Raw genomic sequence first — 18,491 nt, forward strand, 5'->3', positions numbered from 1 at the left:
ACAAAACTCTGGTGCGGCCGCACTTGGAGTATTGCGTACAGTTCTGGTCACCGCATTATAGGAAGGATGTGGAAGCATTGGAAAGGGTGCAGAGGAGATTTACCAGGATGTTGCCTGGTATGGAGGGAAGGTCTTATGAGGAAAGGCTGAGGGTTTTGAGGCTGTTTTCGTTAGAGAGAAGAAGGTTAAGAGGTGACTTGATAGAGACATACAAGATGATCAGAGGATTAGATAGGGTGGACAGTGGGAGCCTTTTTCCTCGGATGGTAATGGCTAGCACGAGGGGACATAGCTTTAAATTGAGGGGTGATAGATATAGGACAGATGTCAGAGGTAGGTTCTTTACTCAGAGAGTAGTAAGGGCGTGGAATGCCCTGCCTGCAAATATAGTAGACTCGCCCACTTTAAGGGCATTTAAATGGTCATTGGATAAACATATGGATGATAATGGAATAGTTTAGGTTAGATGGGCTTCAGATAAGTTTCACAGGTCGGCGCAACATCGAGGGCTGAAGGGCCTGTACTGCGCTGTAATGTTCTATGTTCTACGTTCTATGTTCTATGTAACACAGATTGTGGTTGTGGCTGGAGAGCATTTGTACACAAGTTGCCAATGGTAGCAGAACAAATTGATAAAGGTGTTGCAAAGCATAGCGGGCGTTTTAAATTGAGGTATAGCATACAAAAAGCTGGAAGGTATGCTGAATCTTTGTAAAACACAAATTTGATCCCAGTAGGAGTATTGTATCCAATTGTGTGCCCATGTTTTAGGAAGGACACAAAAGCTTTGAAAAGGTGCGCAAGAGATTTAGAAGCTGGGGTTGTTCTTCAAGTCGGGATGGTCAAAAGGAGCCTTGATTGAGGTGTTTAATATCATAGAGCATTTAGATACAATAGTTGCAAAGAAACTCTTTCTAGGGGCTGAATGAATAACCAGGGAGCACAGTGCACGCTGTTTAACAAAGGAATTATGGGTGGACTGGCGCAGTACTTCATTGCACAATGCTGCTAAGATTAAGAATGCTGTAAAAGGATGTTGAATCTTGTATCGTCCTTTTTCAAATGGGGATTGATAACTACTTCAAGAGAATAATGTTGCTGGGATTAAGTGGTTTGCTGTTTGAAAGAGCCGTTGCAAATCAAATGGGCTGAATGGTCTTCTGTGTCATGCATTACTGTGCAGAGGGCTGACATAATGAGATACTTGTCTAGGGAAAGAGCTGGCCAATGTTCACTGGAGTTGGATAGCTGTTGCTCTTGATGATGTTACCGTAGTATGAATGTACCTGGGTGTGTGGGGGTCGGGGGAAGAGATGGAGAGACTGATTGAGAAGATGATGTTGGGCAATTAAAATACCAAAAACAAATGAGCATGGTGGGGCCATCCAAAATGTTTGTGAGACAGCAGAATCCTATTTGCCGGAGACCAATTAAGTTATTTAAATTGCACCTTTGCATTTTGGTGTAGGGTATGGTTGATTAGAAGCATTATGTGTTCAAAGTGTAACAAGCTTGAGAGGAGAAAATAACTTTGGATCCCAAAACTCACCAACCATGTAGTTTTCCTCATGTTGTATCTGGGTCTCTTGTCCAGTTAATTAGTTAATAACTCTCTCATCATTTCAAGTAACTACTGACATGCTAGGTGGACCTTGGTGTTTTCCCAGAAAACAATTAGTGTTTCTGTGCACTTTGTTTTTAAGTATCAGCTTTCCAGAATACCCCATTCAGAGGATGATCTCGTGTTAAGTATGTATGAGTACAAGTTAGAGTTCTTGTGGTGCAGTGAATGTGTCCCTACCTCTGAGCCTGGATGTCCTAGGTTTAAGCCTCGTTTGCTGCAGAGCTGCGTCATAGCAGACGTGAACATGTTAATTAAAAATATCTGTAAGCACAAGTATTGCAGTTGCAGCAGAGCCTGTGGAGTCAACTATGACTTCTTCTTACTTCTGGACTCCTACGTGGATTCTGTGCTTACCTAAGTTTGAGGACATTTGGGTCTCTGGAGTATTTTTACTTCACTTAAACATTCATCTGAGATCGTGGAGGATGGGATGTGGGAGAAGGAATGGGATAAATCACAAAATTTCGGTTCTTGGGCACAAAATGCTCCAAGCTATGTGGGTGTGCAATTGCATGGAAATGTAGAATCCAAGATACAGTCAGCAATCAGGCTTTGCATAACTAATGTTCACTCTCCAAAACGTGTGTGCACAGCTGCACAGGAGTATTAAAGGGGCAGTCAATGCATGAAAACGGGCATGCACTGCCAAGGGAAATTAGAGGAAACTTTGGTTCGGGATCCATCCATTGGATTATTACCAATGAAAGATCCATTCCTGAGGTGGGATTTCATGCCTGGTCAGATTTGGCTGCTACTTAATTGTTGCAGCAAATTATTAGAACAGTTTATTGGAATGAGCATTGAAATATGATTGATGCATCAGCAGAAGGACTTGTTCTGCCACTGCAGTACTCGTTAATTTTTTTGCCTGTTTTATTGAGTGAAGATTTATTTCTTGCTTTCTGTATCCTTATTCACAGATGGAAATGTTCCCATTAAAAGAGTCAGATGTTCAAGGTCCAGTGAGCACACACTGCAGCCAGTTAGTGAGGAAGGGGATTTTGAACTACCTGACACAGAACCTGGTAATATGCATATTTAATGATGCTACTACATTTTAGAGGCAATATTGTCATGACTGAAGCCTAGAGTAAGGTTCAAGGAGTAAATGAAATCTGCTCACATCAACTGACACGATGTTGCTCTGACAGCCAAAGTGGGGAGTCAGAACAAAAAATAGATTAAAATGGCAAAAATGAAAACACTTGATCATGAAATGAATGATTATTAATAAGAGGGAAAATGAAAAATAGACTGTAATTTACCCAATGAATCCATGTTATTATCTCCAAATTTAACAACAAGAATACTGCTAGTGCCTTCACTGCTTGTTCCAATTATGGAAGCAGTACATCCAAGAATTTGATGCAAATTCAGGATTACTTTCAATATATTTGTTAAATGTTTATTGTTTTGAACATGTTGTCTCTCTTTCTCTAATGCTTCCTAAATGCCAGTAAAAAGGAAAGGTCGAAGGAAAGGTATGACTGAAATATAAATTGGATTGGGTTTTGATTCAAGCTAATCTGTTAGGAGCATGTGCAAATCCTGAAAGAGAAGCTGTTTTAGAGCTGGTTACACTTGTCCAATACTTCATCCATTAGCTCTTGGAGTAACATATAAGCAAGGAAGTGACATTGATGACAGAATTAGGGCTGTATTATTTGTGACCTGCATTGACCACGTGGAACTGATGTTAGGGAGCTCTGTTGCTCGTTTGAGAAGAACACTGGCTGGAAGTTCCTGAGCCAGATTTTACAGAACCCTCCACGTGTGTGGATATTTGATCAGGATAGGTTATGATGCACATCACAGCCCATCAGCAGGAACTTGAGGCCTGGGATCACCTGTGAAGGATGGCAAAATTAAAGATGTTACAATATTGTGTCTGGTATCTATACAAAGTGGAAACTGAGAAGGGAATATTTTAGAGGATGCAGAGATATGAGAGTTTAAATTGATTATTTTCTAAATACAGCTTTAGCAATGAACACAGGTCTCAATGCAATAAATAAACAACAAAATACATGTCAACATTTAGAAAATAAAAACCTTAGAGCATTGATTATTTCAGAGATAGTAGGAACTGCAGATGCTGGAGAATCTGAGACAACAAGGTGTAGAGCTGGATGAACACAGCAGGCCAAGCAGCACCAGAGGAGCAGGAAGGCCGACGTTTCGAGCCTAGACCCTTCTTCAGAAAATCTTCTTCAGCATTGATTATTTGTTGCATTATTGGCAATCTTCACCAATCCTGTAACATTACAGGCTGGTCTTTTATGGAACATTTGAGGTAAAAGCATTGCCATTTTATAATAAAAGTATTTTTTTAAAACCTGATCAGAACCCAAGGAGACCGACTTTATGCAATGTATGGAAGGCAGAGGTTCATACCAATTACGTGGCTGGCAGCTCACCCGACAACAGTTCCATTCCTTGTTCATCAAGCGCTTCCTGTATGCCCGCCGAAGTCGTAGAGGACTTTTTGCTCAGGTAGTTTTAATGATCCATACGATGCTGTTTTCCACCTTGACCCTTTTATACTCCCATCTCCACTTGCTCAGCATCACCCAAAATGGCTGACTTTTGTTGGCATACAGTTCTATTTTTACTTTTAAATAGTTCATGACTCCCAGTCCCACACCAGAGGAGTTGACTCGTAAATAGCATCAGAAGTGGCCTGACAAAGCCACTCATTGGCATGAAACCACTCAGTGGTTTGATTGGAAGGCCCAACACCAGCACCTTTTAGGGCAATAAGGCATGTGCCAGCCTTATCAACATCCCTTGTATCCTCAGAACAAACATCTTTAAAACCTTGCCCCCAAAAGTAGATGAGTTGCTAGGATTCAATTTAACAACCACCACTCTCCCTAGTTTCTTGTCCATGAAGCCATGTACCAGCCTTGGCACTGGGTTGTTACAGTGTGGGTTATGTGTCCAAGCTAACATCATGTGCAATCTTGCTGGAGGAGTCACTGAAAACATTTGGGTGCTTGGACACTGGCTAACGTCACATTTACATTGTCGCAAATACTTTCCACTGCTGGGATAAAACGCAACCTATAGAATCATTAACATTCCTCTTCTCTGGTAGGTTTAAAACTCCACAGTGGCCAATGATGGAAATGTAATCCTCAAGCTCCTGAAATATGGTGTGCATTTCTGACAGACAGCGAACAGAGATTTTCACTCAACATCTAACCTGTGTTAAACCTGCCTGAGAGTTTTCTATGCTGACATTGAGGGGTTTTCAACTCTTCCTGTTCTCCCTCATTCAACCTCCCAGAGAGTGAGCAGAGAGGGCCATTCACTCCTGTCCTTTTAGAGAAGGGAACTGCCATTCTTACCCGGTCTGGCCTACATGTGATTCCAGACCGGCAGCAATGTGGTTGACTCTTAAGTGCCCACTGGGCAATTAGGGACGGGCAATAAATGCTGCCTAGCCAATGACGCCTCATCCTGTGAATGAGTAGAAAAAATGGAGCTGGGGATTTTCCCGTTGGCCTTGCACTCAGCAGCTGCAAACGGCAATTGACAGTTGATAGTAAACCCACCTTATTTGATGGAGTCTACCTAATCTACCTAATATACAGCATATCAATGCTGGGAAAGACAGTATAAAATGATTGACCCATTGACAATGGGATAAATGAATTAATAGATGTTACCTGTTATATCTTTCCAGATTGTGCTACCTGCATTGTTTGTGTTTATTGCTCTGTTCTTCAGTATGATTGTGCCTCCATTTGGGAAATATCCACCATTAGAACTGAGTCCCTGGATGTATGGAGAACAGTACACTTTCATCAGGTACTCAACTTGATTTATATCGCCAAGAGTTCAAAATAACCAGTCATTGGCTGTTGAATACTGCACTCTGATGCAGCAGGAAGCACAGGTCAGAGCCTTAAGGAGGTTTTTGAATTGTACAATGCCTTATGACGTGTCTCAGATGTTTCAAAATGAGTCCACCATGAGTTCTTTCAAGGATAGCAGTCACTAGTTTTGTGGAGATGTAGCAGTCATTTTGTAAACTGCCAGGTTCTGCAAACCACAATGAGAAGAGTGGGCAGTCCACCTCTCTTTGGTAATGATTGATGATTGAGGAAGGAATGTTGGTCAAGATACAAGAGCTTATTTGCATAGTGAATAGCCTACATCTGGAACCCTCCTCTTGGAGTGAGGCTTAAACTTTTGGACTGACAGGCAGGGGTGGATTGCTTATAGAATCTTATTCAACTTTTTCCAACTGTTTGCACAGTTTGTGAGCAGATCTATTGTTTTCCAGTTGTTGATCTACTTTATCTATTTGGTCCATCAGTGATGACTTTCCAGAGGATCCTACCACTCGCGATCTGATCAGTGCACTCCTCAGTGACCCTGGATTTGGCACCAAGTGTATGGAAAGTGGAACAAATGAGTGAGTGTTTATCTGAGGTTACTTTATCCTTCACCTGTTGTACAATATTTGCACTTAATTTGTTCTCTTCACCACCATACCCCCTTCATCCCTACTTCTTGCCTGTTGTATTTCACTTGGATGATAGAAATTCATGTTGATGATGTTATCATAACATTCAATTTGCTCTGTCTAATCCCCCCAACACTACTTTAATGACCATGTGACATGTCGAAGACTTGCTCCATATTGCAGTCTCAGCGAGATATTCCATCTATTCTCTGTGAACCCATCAGAATAAGACATTTGATTGCAGCACTGAATCAGAGATCATGCATGGACTCATTTCAAACTTCTGAAAAACAGAATAGCGCCTCCATTGCACACATTAAAGGCTCATACACGAATAATTTTGAACTTTGAATAGTGGATCCAAACTTCACATGTAACCCAAGCTAATCCATTCATTTCTACGTAGAATTCCAATTCACTGCTTAATTTTGCTGGTTTTCAAGGTTTTGGAGGTTTTCAAGTAGCTATCCTTAGTGCTTTGCTTCATTAGTAGTTGTATCCTAAATCAGAATGGCAGAGATCTGATTGTATCGACAACTTGAACGGTTTATAAATGTTTAGGTACGAGGATGTAAACTCTGACTGTTGGCATTGTAGGGCACATCAGTTACCTGACAAAGGTGAACCTTTGGGGCAGTAACATCAGCTTGTATGTATCTAGCATCTTTACTATTGGAAAATCTGTGCTGTGCAGGAGTATGAAACAAAAATTGACAGCAAGTTACAAGCAGATGTTAGAGTAGATGACCAAAAGCTTAGTCAAAGAGGTAGTTTTTAAAGAGCATGTTTAAAAGAAGGACAGGAGGCAGAGAGGTTTAGAAAGGAATTTAAAAGCTTGAGACATTGGCAATTGAATGCAAGACAGTCAATGATGGGGTAATTAATATTGGACGTTCACAAGAGTCTAGAATTGCAGTGGCACAGAAGTGTCTCTTGTAAGTCTGGAAAAGTTTATACAATGGGAAGGGTTATTTAGTATTTGAATAATCGAATTTTCCAATGGATCTGTAGCCTCAGCAGTCAGTGGTAACAGTGGGCAGGTCTAGATTAAGTACAGGGCTGGACAGGAAGGCAGGATCTCTTGGATGGCAGGAGAGGTGATTGCAAGAGCTAATAATTGCAAGGGATGAGGTTCTTGATAGAGAAACAGTGGTGGGTTGGGGGTGTGTCACCTGCAGATGTGTGGGGTTGGGGTGGGGGTGGGGTACCCAAATTTGCAAAAGGGGTCTTGAGCAAGGTGTGCGAGGCCAGCCAGAAAAGCTTTGTAAGACTTGATTCTTTTGATTCTAGAAATAACAAGAATGAAGGTTTCAGTAGCAGATGAACTGAAGCAGGGTGGAGTCGCGCAACAGAGGTGGAAATAGACAGTCTTAAGAGATGACATGGAAATGTGTTCAGAAGCTCAAGGTCAAGGAGTAGTCAAGGGCACAAAGTTTGTGAAACAGTATGGTTTATCCTTGAGGCCGTTTGTCCAGAGTCAGTGACTGGGAAATAGTGTGCAGCAGGACACTGCCATGCTAGAACATTCACTCCCCAGACATTGTTTACCTATGAAATTTGTAACCAGTCTTGAACTATGTGTTTATATTGGATGGACATTAAGGATTTCATTTTAAATTGAGTCCCTTCCAATCATTTTCTTGCCTTTTCTTTTCTCCTCCTGCACCACAGAAGTATGCAGTGCCAAGAAGGTGGAACTGATTGGATAATTCCCCAAGTTTCAGAATCAGCCCTGAAGATCTTCCGCAGTGGTAACTGGACTATGCAAAATCCATCCCCTGCGTGTCAGTGCAGCTCAAAGAAGACCCAGAGGATGTTGCCTTTATGTGGAGAAGGAGCAGGAGGACTCCCGCCCCCTCAGGTGAGTTCGACAGGTCTGAGGTGATGGGTCCAGTTGTAAGAGTCTTACCCTGTCTTGCTGCCTCTGTGGTGCTGATGCTTTTGCCTGACTGTTTCAAAAATAGCTAAGTCTCAAGTTGATTTTTACAATAGGCCAATTTACAAATTGAGATTTCTTTCTAATTTGTTGGGAATTCACAACGGATCCTAGATGGTGTGATTATCACAGTTGTGTGTAGTGATATAGTTATTGTTTCTTGTGGAACTGTAAATAGAATCTGGCCTGAGGAAATTTTGCTGCATTTGTTTTGATGTCATTGTACATGCTCAGATGTTTGCTTCTGACATAATTAGAGTGTGGTTGCAATTTTGAAATATCTGTATCTCTATTTCTGTAATTTATTAGAAATTTTAAGTGCATACAATTCCTGTCTGCATACTTTGCATCCTGTTGGCTATATTTATCTGTATTTTTTCCAGTACCTCTGCATCAATTCTTATATCCACTTTTTTCATAGAAGTCGCTAAATTGCCACAATTTGTGCATGGTAATTTTGGCTTCCATTTTGATTATCTTTGTTTCTGCTTTCATATGAAGAAATTTATTTTGTAAAATTTGTTTTATAGAGGCAGAACATTAACTTGTTTTTTTCTTTTGAAGAGAGTTCTCTTCTCTTCATTTTAGCAGCCTCCTTTTAACAGGAATTTCAGAAGTAAGGGCAGTGTTTTCCTTTTGTCTTCCTTATAGACATAGTAACAGTCTCTAACATACCGATACAACTTGTACCAAGTTGCTAAGATGCAATGAACTATGTTTGTTTTAGACATGAGCCTATTGTTACATGACCAAGTATTTTTCTGTATCACACTAAATCTGAACAGGATTTATAGATCTCTACCAGGAAAGAAGATAGTGACAGCAAAATTACCAGGAAGAATCCTGTACTATGACAAGCTGTAGTGAGGGTTCCTTTTACTTCAAGTGTTGACTCCCTAGAAGAAATACCCCTACCTGATGTCCAGTCTCTCTCAATTGACCGCCTTTGATTGAAGGATGCTCCCTCAAATCCCAAACCCTGGGGTAATCAGCTACCTGTAGGGTAGCAGCTACTCTGTACACCATATGGCAATAGGCCTGCTCATAGTTGAGTTAGTCCTAGTGATGGCGGGCTGAGGCCATTGAATGTCCTTAGTTAGCCGATTTAAGAGCTTCAGTCAGTGGTGAGGTGAATAAGTCAACCATTGCCTTTCCCACCCAAAATGTTATTTCTGGTGAAGGAGGGATTCGAGCATGTAATTGCTTGCCTAATTAAGTGCCCTTCCTGTCTCTAGGCTCACTACCCACAAAGGCAGAAGATTCCACCCATTATTTCTAAAAATGTTATCTTGCCATCCATTGAGCCATTGGCCATTGTTACTATGATGTTCATTTTAACCCTATTTAAGGTTACTATCCTAAACAGCTGATGGCTGGGCTTGGTGTTACTCTTCATTAATATTTTAATTTAAGGTCTTCTGGCTGCTATTTAAAATGCATGTAATATATAGTTGTGAACTGTCAACCTACCACACTGGTTTTGGAGCCACGATTCAATGCTCCACCCTATATCTCTCAGGATCTTGGATTTAATTAACAGCATTGGGTTGCTGAAATATTCTAATAGGATAAATTAACCTTTCAGTTTTCTGATATTTAGATACAACTATAAAGGCTCTTGCTATACTTGTTTAACCACTCCACCCCGATCTAAATTCCCTCTCCACTGGCAAAAATGATGTAATTACTTTGTAATGGCTGTTTTGTGCATGGCGCATAATGGCTGTACTTGGGAACAGTATAATTTTGTTTTGTGCTGACAGAATCAAATTTCTATTTTTGAATAGTTGCAGCGAAATACTGGGGACATTCTTCAGAATCTAACTGGCAGGAATGTATCGGACTACCTCGTGAAAACCTACCCCCAGATCATTAGTAAAAGGTACAATGTGGCTCTAACTTGGACGCAAACCAAATACATTTGTCATTATACCTGTACTGAATTACTTAAGTATGCTTTTAAAACCATGTTTTTTGTTCAGTATTCTGTAAGTAACTTGAAACTCTTATTCGTGTTTACAGTCTGAAAACTAAGAAGTGGGTGAACGAGTTCAGGTAAATTCTTGCATCCAGGTTAATAGGCAAAAGATATGTTGCACAATACCCAGGATGAGCAGATTTGTATTCACCTATTGATGATGCAATTATTAAGGGGAATGTATCCTTTACTGCCCAAAATAAAAATAATCTGCCCCTCCTGAGATTCCCACTGTCTGTAAATGGATATTCATTGTTGTCAAACATTGTCAGGCCATCAATAGTGTTCTCTGTACCTAAAATGTGCAATCTTAGCTAATTTTCATAAATGTTATTCTTGACTCTCATTCCTGAACGTAATATGGTTAAAAGCTTTACACTCTTAAAGTAATTTAAAGTAATTGTAATAAAAACATCCATGGCAATCCTGTCAACATTTGAAAAAGAGATATGCAGCTAATGAATCATGAAACACAAATGTGTCTTATTTTCCCTTCGGCTGCTGACAAACCTGCTATGCATTTGTGAAATTGTCTGTGTTTATTGTTTGATTCCAACTTCTGCAGTTTTTTTTTAATCAAAGTAATGACAAAACTGTGCACTGTAAAACTGTAATGTTTCCATGTTCTGTCTGGGCTTCAAAGAGAATCAGAACCTTCATTATGATAATGTCTTGTAGGTATGGAGGATTCTCATTGGGAGCACGAAGTTCCCAGGTTTTACCTTCGCTGAACGAAGTTAATATCTCCATTATTGAGATCAGGTCACGATTGAATGTCACAAAGGTATGGAACTGGCCTGAATATCTGCACTGTTTAATTTGCAATTTCTGCTGCATGTCTGTTAGATGTTGAGTAACCGACAACCTAATCCATGAGCATTTAGGAATGATTCAGAACTTCATCAAAATTGACACAAGGGCAGTCAGCTTTGGGGACTGGAGCACTTAGCTATTTCATATTGCATATGCACCATGCATTCTCAGGTCAGGTCCATTGCTAATTGAAACATGTGCTCCCTCTATACTAACTACTCAAACACTCCAAGGGAATCTACAACAGAGGTTAAATAGAGAATAAAGCTCCCACCTAGTCCAAGCCTCTCTAGAGTTCTAAACTGTAATATTTTTCCATTTTCTCCACCTGCTGGAATACTGTTACCTCTGAATGATGTTGATATTTGGAATTTGTGCCAGTTTATTAGCAATTAATTATGACTGTCTAAAGTTGTTTTATGTTGGGTTTTTAAATTCAGCAGACAGAGAAAACTTTTAATCTCAGGCTTCAGAGTGAGTCATAAATCTGCTGGTTTAGTGTCTTAGGCATTGGGAACACAAGTGTTTGTCAGCTCATGCCGATATAAATTTTCATCAGTTCAGAGATACTTATTTGATTTTTATATATGTTGTTGCCCTGTTATATTTATAGCGCTTTCAGTTTAAATTTAAATGTATTCTTCAACATAAATATGCCGATGACACGCAGGTTGGTGGAGTTGTGGACAGCGTGGAGGGCTGTTGTAGGTTGCAACGGGACATTGACAGGATTCAGAGCTGGGCAAAAAAGTGGCAGATGGAATTCAACCCAGAAAAGTGTGAAGTGATTCATTTTGGAAGGTCAAATTTGAATGCAGAATACAGGGTTAATGGCAGGATTCTCGGCAGTGTAGAGGAACAGAGGGATCTTGGGGTCCACGTCCATAGATCCCTCAAAGTGGCTATCCAAGTTGATAGGGTTGTAAAGAAGGCATATGGTGTGTTGGCTTTCATTGGCAGGGGAATTGAGTTTAATTGCCATGAGGTTATGCTGCAGCTCTATAAAACTCTGGTTGGACCACACTTGGAATATTGTGTTCATTTCTGGTCGCCTCATTATAGGAGGGATGTGGAAGCTTTAGAGAGGGTGCAGAGGGGATTTACCAGGATGCTGCCTGGACTGGAGGGCAGGTCTTATGAGGAAAGGTTGAGGGAGCTAGGGCTTTTTTCATTGGAGTAAAGAAGGATGAGAGGTGACTTGATTGAGGTGTACAAGTTGATGAGAGGCATAGATAGAGTGGATAGTCAGAGACTTTTTCCCAGGGTAGAAATGACTATTACAAGGGGGCATAATTTTAAAGTGATTGGAGGAAGGTATAGGGGAGATGTCAGAGGTAGGTTCTTTACACAGAGAGTGGTGGGTGCGTGGAATGCGCTGCCTGCCGTGGTAATGAGGTCAGATGCTTTAGAGACTTTTAAGCAATTCTTGGATAGGCACATGGAGGATAGTAAAATGTAGGGTATGCAGGGTAGTTTGATCTTAGTAGGATAATAGGTCGGCACAATATTGTGGGCCGAAGGGCCTGTACTGTGCTGTACTGTTCTATGTTCTATGTTCTATGTTCCATGTTCTTAATACATCTTGAATCCCATACCCAGGTTAAAAGTGGCCTGGTCAGTCTCGTGTTGACGTTATTTGCTGGGATCCAATCCTTGCGCAACTGGTGCAAAATATAACCATTACCTTTCAATTAAATGTTGTAATTGTTAAATATGTACTGGAAGTTTTCTGTAGGATTGTGATGTGACAGATTTTTCAAAATGACATTCTATAATCCCCAAGTCTGTGTATTTCCTTCCACTCCTCATCAAGTGGTGGCTCAGGCTAGAGCATCATCAGTAGACACTTGGTGGAACTGCAATCTGGTTAAAATCTAGTAATATCAATTAGCAATTTTGCAATCCAGCTTAGTGTTCATGTAACCTCCATAAAAACACAGACTCATTCATTTATCTGTTATCTTATTTGGGATTACGACTGTCAGTTTAAATGTGGTTGCAAGAATTATTTTGTACTCTCACTTTAAGTTACTGATGTTCAGTTTTCTGTTGATGGCAGGATAGTTCTATGGACCGACTGCTTGGAAACATTGGAAACTTTATCGAGGGGCTGAACACAAATAATAATGTGAAAGTATGTTTGGAGAATTTCTGTCTTTTTCCTGCCTGTCTGAAGTGTTTCTTTCTTTAGTTTTTGCTCCATTACACTTTGAAGTGTCATAGTATTTTTAAACAAATTATTTGCTGCTATTTACTGATCTGGAACCAAATATTTAAAAAACCTCCCTCATTATAGTAATCAAATTTTGATTGACCTCCGTTAATTTACGTGGTCTTAAGGCCAGATTAACCCCCACAGTACAGGTGAACAGCACATTTGCATTCTAGTGAAATACAGGAGAGAAAAAGGAACAGAAGGATATGCTGGTAGTTACAAAAAGTAAGGCAACTCAAATACAGCACGTAAATACAGATGTGCGTCAGATGGGGCAAAAGTCCTGTCTGTAGTCTAACATAGTATGTCTTTGACCTCTTAGTATACTTTACATCACTTGTTAGAATACTCCTGTAAACAATATATTAGCAGACTTGCCAAGTACAATAATATTAAAGATTTTATTTTTCAGTTAAGACTTTGGAAGATGGATGGGCACTTTTATCCAGTTACACTGCAGTGCAGGGTTCTTGCTGGTGTCTGCCAAGTGGAGCAAGGATAGATTTCCCATTGAACAAAAAAACTCAAGAACTGCGGAAAGCTCTGAGGAAGGGTCCCTGGACCCGAAATGTTAACTCTGTTTTCTCTCTACAGATGTTGCCAGACCTACCGAGTTTCTCCAGCAATTTCTATTTTTGTTATAGATTTTCCATTTCTGGTCCATGCATCTTCTATTAGACTACACTGACTGTTGATGCTATTCAGCAGGCACTATGTGGTGCATACGCACATGGCTCGCAATATCTGCTGGCACAAGTGTGACTTCTCCCACTGAGACCATTGGTGTGCACCAGTCAGCTGATGCCAGTAATGTTTTGTGTTTGCACAAGCATTATGTTGCTTGCTTGGTGTGCCCAGCCTATTGCTGACCTGCTCCCATTGCCATCCTGAGTTCTGGCTGCATGAGGCTTCAGACTCTGGCTGCTGTGAGCTGTAGTCCACTGGAAACCATCTTACTTCCTGAGGTGTTGTTCTTTATACTGCTCTACAAACAGCTTAAGTACACCATCTTAGCCAGCGATTGTTCCTTCTGGTCACCGTAATATTCATCGTTGTTGCTGTCTATTTATTAATTCCCCATTCCCTGGTTCGTGGTCCCAGAATAAAGTTGATCAGTTTCCCTAGAAATGGTAATGTCCAGTTAGTTCAGAGTGTGAACGATTTTTGTAATTCTGCTCAGTTTGTTTCAACAAATGGGTCTTGCTGGAAAAAATGTGTATCTCTGCACACCAGCCAAGGTCAGTACCAGGTTCAGCTGTTATTGCCACCACAACAGAATAGCCAACTCATGAATGAAGAGTGACAACTGGGAAATGTTGCTGAAAGACTGACAATGAAAGAGATGACACCCGTTGTAAAAGAAGGAGAAAATTAGATGTAGGTTGAAAGAGGTTGATTCTTGGGATATCATGCCAGTAGAATGTAGCGTGTGTGTAATTAACTCCATTGTAATTACCAGTATGTTGTGGTTGCCTGTTGCTCAACTGTGTAGTGTTTAGAAGCAACTTAATTATGAAACAAGTGGCTCAAGTGTATTCTTAAAAATATGGAAAGAATCTTTATCGTTTTCTTTTTTAGGTCTGGTTCAACAATAAAGGCTGTCATGCCATGGTGAGTTTTGTGAATGTTATGAGCAATGCAGTGCTGAGAGCAAATCTTCCACCAGGAAAAGATCCCAGAATGTTTGGGATTACTGCATACAATCACCCACTGAACCTGACCAAAGAACAGTTCACTGAAGTCGCACTGTAAGTAACTGGTAGAGTCTCATATCCATACAAGTTAAAATGCAATCACTGGGATTGAGCCAGAGAAATCATGGGGTCCCCCTTTGATCTCAGTCAGTGCAGTATCAGTGATGTAGTTGGACTAAACGCCCCCAAATAGGGGAGGTGGGGGAAATGGATAGGGTTGCTACTTGTGGTCACTGTCTGATGGCTCTGGGATCCTATGAGTGTGAACCTGAGGTAAGGCTAGCAATGTGCCTGAATGTGCCCTCTACAGGCAAATACTCTGCTTTTTTTTAGATGATAAAAACAAATGTGCTGGAGAACAAGAGGTCTGGCAACATCTATGGAGAGAGAAACAGTTAACATTTCAGACCTCCAACATCTGCAGTAATTTGCTTTTATTCATGGATGAATGAATGACATTTACAGTATGGAGTGAAACACCTCTACATTGTTGTATGTTTACTTGTAACTATTTGATTAAATTGGATACCCGCTGCTCCAAGCTTTCTTTCTTTACTACTAGGGATCTCAAAGCCTTCTCCCTTTCCCTTTCATCCTTTGTAAAAGGTTTGAGGAGCTCAAGTATTTCTTTGTCAAGGAGGTTGAGATCATTCACTCAACTGAGTTCTGAAGAAGAGTCCTACTAGACACGAGACAATAACTGTTTGTCTCTCCACAGATGCTATCAGACCTGCTGTGTTTCTCCAGCACTTTGTTTTTATTTTGGTATTCCAGTATCTGCTTTGCTTTTAATTGAGACCAGAGCCATTGTCTTCAGCTCCTAGTACAAACTTTAACTTTGCCTCCCCTCCCCAGACACTCTCAGGTTAAATAAACACTTTGCATCTGGAGTATCCTAATTAACACAAAGCTGAGCTCCCACCCTCGTATCCTGTTCATATCAGGAACAATCTACTTCAACAGCCAAAATATTGGACTTTGTTACCTTCAGCCTCAACAATTCCAAACCTTCCTTAACTGTCTTCCATCCACTGTAACTTCAGCTCAACCAAAACTCAGCTGCAATAACGCATTTCTCACACATTCACCCTCATCCGTTTCCCATATCTTCACTGATGCATATTTGAGCTCTGTTTCCCAGAACCTCAAATTTGAAATTCTCATATTTTGTGTTTAAATCCATTTGAGCATACCCTTAATTATTCAATGACTTTTCCCAGCTCTGTAACTTCTCACTGTCCAACCCCAAATTCTCTGCACAGCTCCCTTAGTCCTACAGTTGGTGCCTCTTTTATCATGGTTTGATGGCACAGAGTTTTAGTTCCAGACAGACTGATTGAGGAGATGGCAAAATAAAGAACTGTCTTCTGGCTTAGACTTGAAAATAATGCTTTTTGTTATGCATTAATACTAAATACACCATGCATGAAACTAGGCTCTGATCTTGTAGTTAGATTATATAAAGATTAATCTAACTTCTTCTTGTACTGATGTTCATGTGCTTTCAATACTCTGATTCTATACTATTGTGTAGTCTAACCCCACCCACACTGCTGTTTATACACTGTAACAAGCAGTTCCATGTCGTCGTCATCATAAGGTGGCTGCAGATGACGTTGTTACACAACAGTAGCTTGCCCCAAGATCTACTATTCCATTCCTAAACTGCTTTGCCTTACCACCATTTCCCTTATCCTTTAAAAGCCTCATGAAAATCCAAACTGCTGATTAAGCATTTTATTGCCAGATTATAATGTTGAGTAAGTGTCATTTTTTGATTGCTTCTGTGAAGAAGCATTAAGAACAACATTCAGGTGAAAGTTGCTGTTGATTGGAATTCACTGGGCTGCTTGTTCTGATTTGATGTTTCACAAATATGGTTGCTTTATCCAGTCACCATGCTTGTATCTCTTTAGCTGAAGTGATTTTCATTTTTCAAATGTGCATTAATAATGAAAGTGATATCTGAAATCATTATTTGCATGACCATGTGGTAACATTGATTGTATGATGCAGAACCTCTCTCCCTTTTTTTAGGATAGGTATCTCTGTTAACTTGCTCGTCTCCATTTGTGTCATCTTTGCCATGTCCTTTGTGCCAGCCAGCTTTGTTCTCTTCCTCATTGAAGAACGTGTCAGCAAAGCCAAGCACCTTCAGTTTGTTAGTGGTGTGAAACCTGGCATTTATTGGCTTGCTAATTTTGCATGGGATATGGTAAGTGCGTTACAGTTCTTGATAGAATAAACTATCCATGTGCTGTGGAAAGAAACTGAATTAATGGAGTAGAGTTTGAAATAGTACATGGACTGGATGGGATGAAGTGAAACAGGATTGAAGAACAGTCGAATACTATCCTTCAAAAAAGAAGGTTTCTAATCATTTAGATGTATGATTAAGCTATCGTGGATTTATGAAAGGCCGGCCGTTTTTTAAAGAAATGGCTAACTGGATAGATCTGAGTGATGTAGCAGGTGTGACAAAGAAGATGAAATCAAGAGATTGTTTGGAAACTTCTTTCCTTCGTCACAGAAGGAATGTAAGAGTATTGGTTCACAGAGAGAAAGACAGTTAATAGGCTTTGCTGGGACCAGACAGTGATTGAATATTGCAAACCCCTAGGGTTAGGGCTAGGCCTAGGTCTACTTTTGTTCGCTGTATATATTGATGACCTGTGTGTCAAGAGCACAATACTAAAAATTTATTGATACACATTAAAGCAGTTTGGAAAACTGAAGATAAGTCTGAACAACTTCAGGATGACATAGCCAAAATGTGGCTAAGTAAGTGGTAATGTACTTTGGGAGAAAAACATTGAATGGGTAGATTACACAATGGAAGGGGTAAGACTGAACAGAATGACTTGAGGTTCAAATATTTAATTCCCTGAAAGTACAAATTTGAGATTTGCTAAGAAGAATTACAGGCTATGAGAATAAAGAAATACAATGCAATACGATACAGCATAGGAACAGGCCTGTCAGCCTACCAAGCCTGCTCTGATGCCTATTCCTTATTTAGACCTGCTGCTTATTGCCCATGTGCAGCTTCTATATGTCTGTTCACCTCCCATTCATGTGTCTATCAAGATACACCTTAAATGTTGCTAACGTGCTTGCTTCCACCACCTCCACTGGCAGTGCATACCAGGCACCCACCATCCTCTTTGTGAAAAATTTTCCCCACACTTCTCCCTTCAACTTTCCCCCTCTCTCCTTGAACCTGTGCCCTTTTTTAGTTGACCTTTATATCCTGGGAAAAAAGCCTCTGACTATCCACCCTATCTATGCCTCTCATAATTTTGTACATCTCTATCAGATCACCCCTCAGCTTCTGTCTTTCCAGTGAAAACAATCCAAGTTTATCCAACCTCTCCTCATAACTAAAACCCTCCAGAACAGGTAACATCCTGGTAAACCCTCTCTGCACCCTCTCTAAAGCACCCACGTCCTTCAAATAGTGTGGCAACCAGAACTGCATGCAGTATTCCAAATGTGGCCTACCTAAAGTTTTGTACAGCTGTAACATAACTTAATGGTATATTTATACAGAATGTATTGTTGGTCATTATATGAGTATTGTGTGCAGTATTGTTTGTCTCATACGGAAAGCAAGAGAGAAAATGCAATATGAACTCACCAGGGTGATTACAGGGAAGGGAAACTAGTCATGAGATGACACTTGAAATACTGAAATTATTTTCACAAGTGCTGGCAGAGCTGAGGAAATTTCACAGTTTCAAAGTGATGAAAAGGAGTT

At 40.3% G+C, this 18,491-nt stretch overlaps 1 protein-coding gene across 1 annotated transcript in view; it reads left to right on the forward strand.

Annotated features, from left to right (window-relative positions):
- The window catches only part of abca7 (ATP-binding cassette, sub-family A (ABC1), member 7), a 181,282-nt gene that overhangs the window by 132,917 nt on the left and 29,874 nt on the right, over positions 1-18,491 (forward strand). Inside the window, exons 24-35 of the mRNA XM_048613899.1 lie at positions 1,704-1,887; positions 2,545-2,649; positions 3,969-4,117; positions 5,313-5,437; positions 5,949-6,047; positions 7,770-7,959; positions 9,822-9,916; positions 10,057-10,089; positions 10,691-10,796; positions 12,885-12,959; positions 14,619-14,788; positions 16,772-16,949. Coding sequence (XP_048469856.1) covers positions 1,704-1,887; positions 2,545-2,649; positions 3,969-4,117; positions 5,313-5,437; positions 5,949-6,047; positions 7,770-7,959; positions 9,822-9,916; positions 10,057-10,089; positions 10,691-10,796; positions 12,885-12,959; positions 14,619-14,788; positions 16,772-16,949 — 1,509 coding nt within the window. The remainder of the gene's footprint in view (positions 1-1,703; positions 1,888-2,544; positions 2,650-3,968; positions 4,118-5,312; positions 5,438-5,948; positions 6,048-7,769; positions 7,960-9,821; positions 9,917-10,056; positions 10,090-10,690; positions 10,797-12,884; positions 12,960-14,618; positions 14,789-16,771; positions 16,950-18,491) is intronic.

The sequence above is a fragment of the Rhincodon typus genome, chromosome 29 (assembly GCF_021869965.1).
Source record: "Rhincodon typus isolate 14 chromosome 29, sRhiTyp1.1, whole genome shotgun sequence".
NCBI classification, from domain to species: Eukaryota; Metazoa; Chordata; class Chondrichthyes; order Orectolobiformes; family Rhincodontidae; genus Rhincodon; species Rhincodon typus.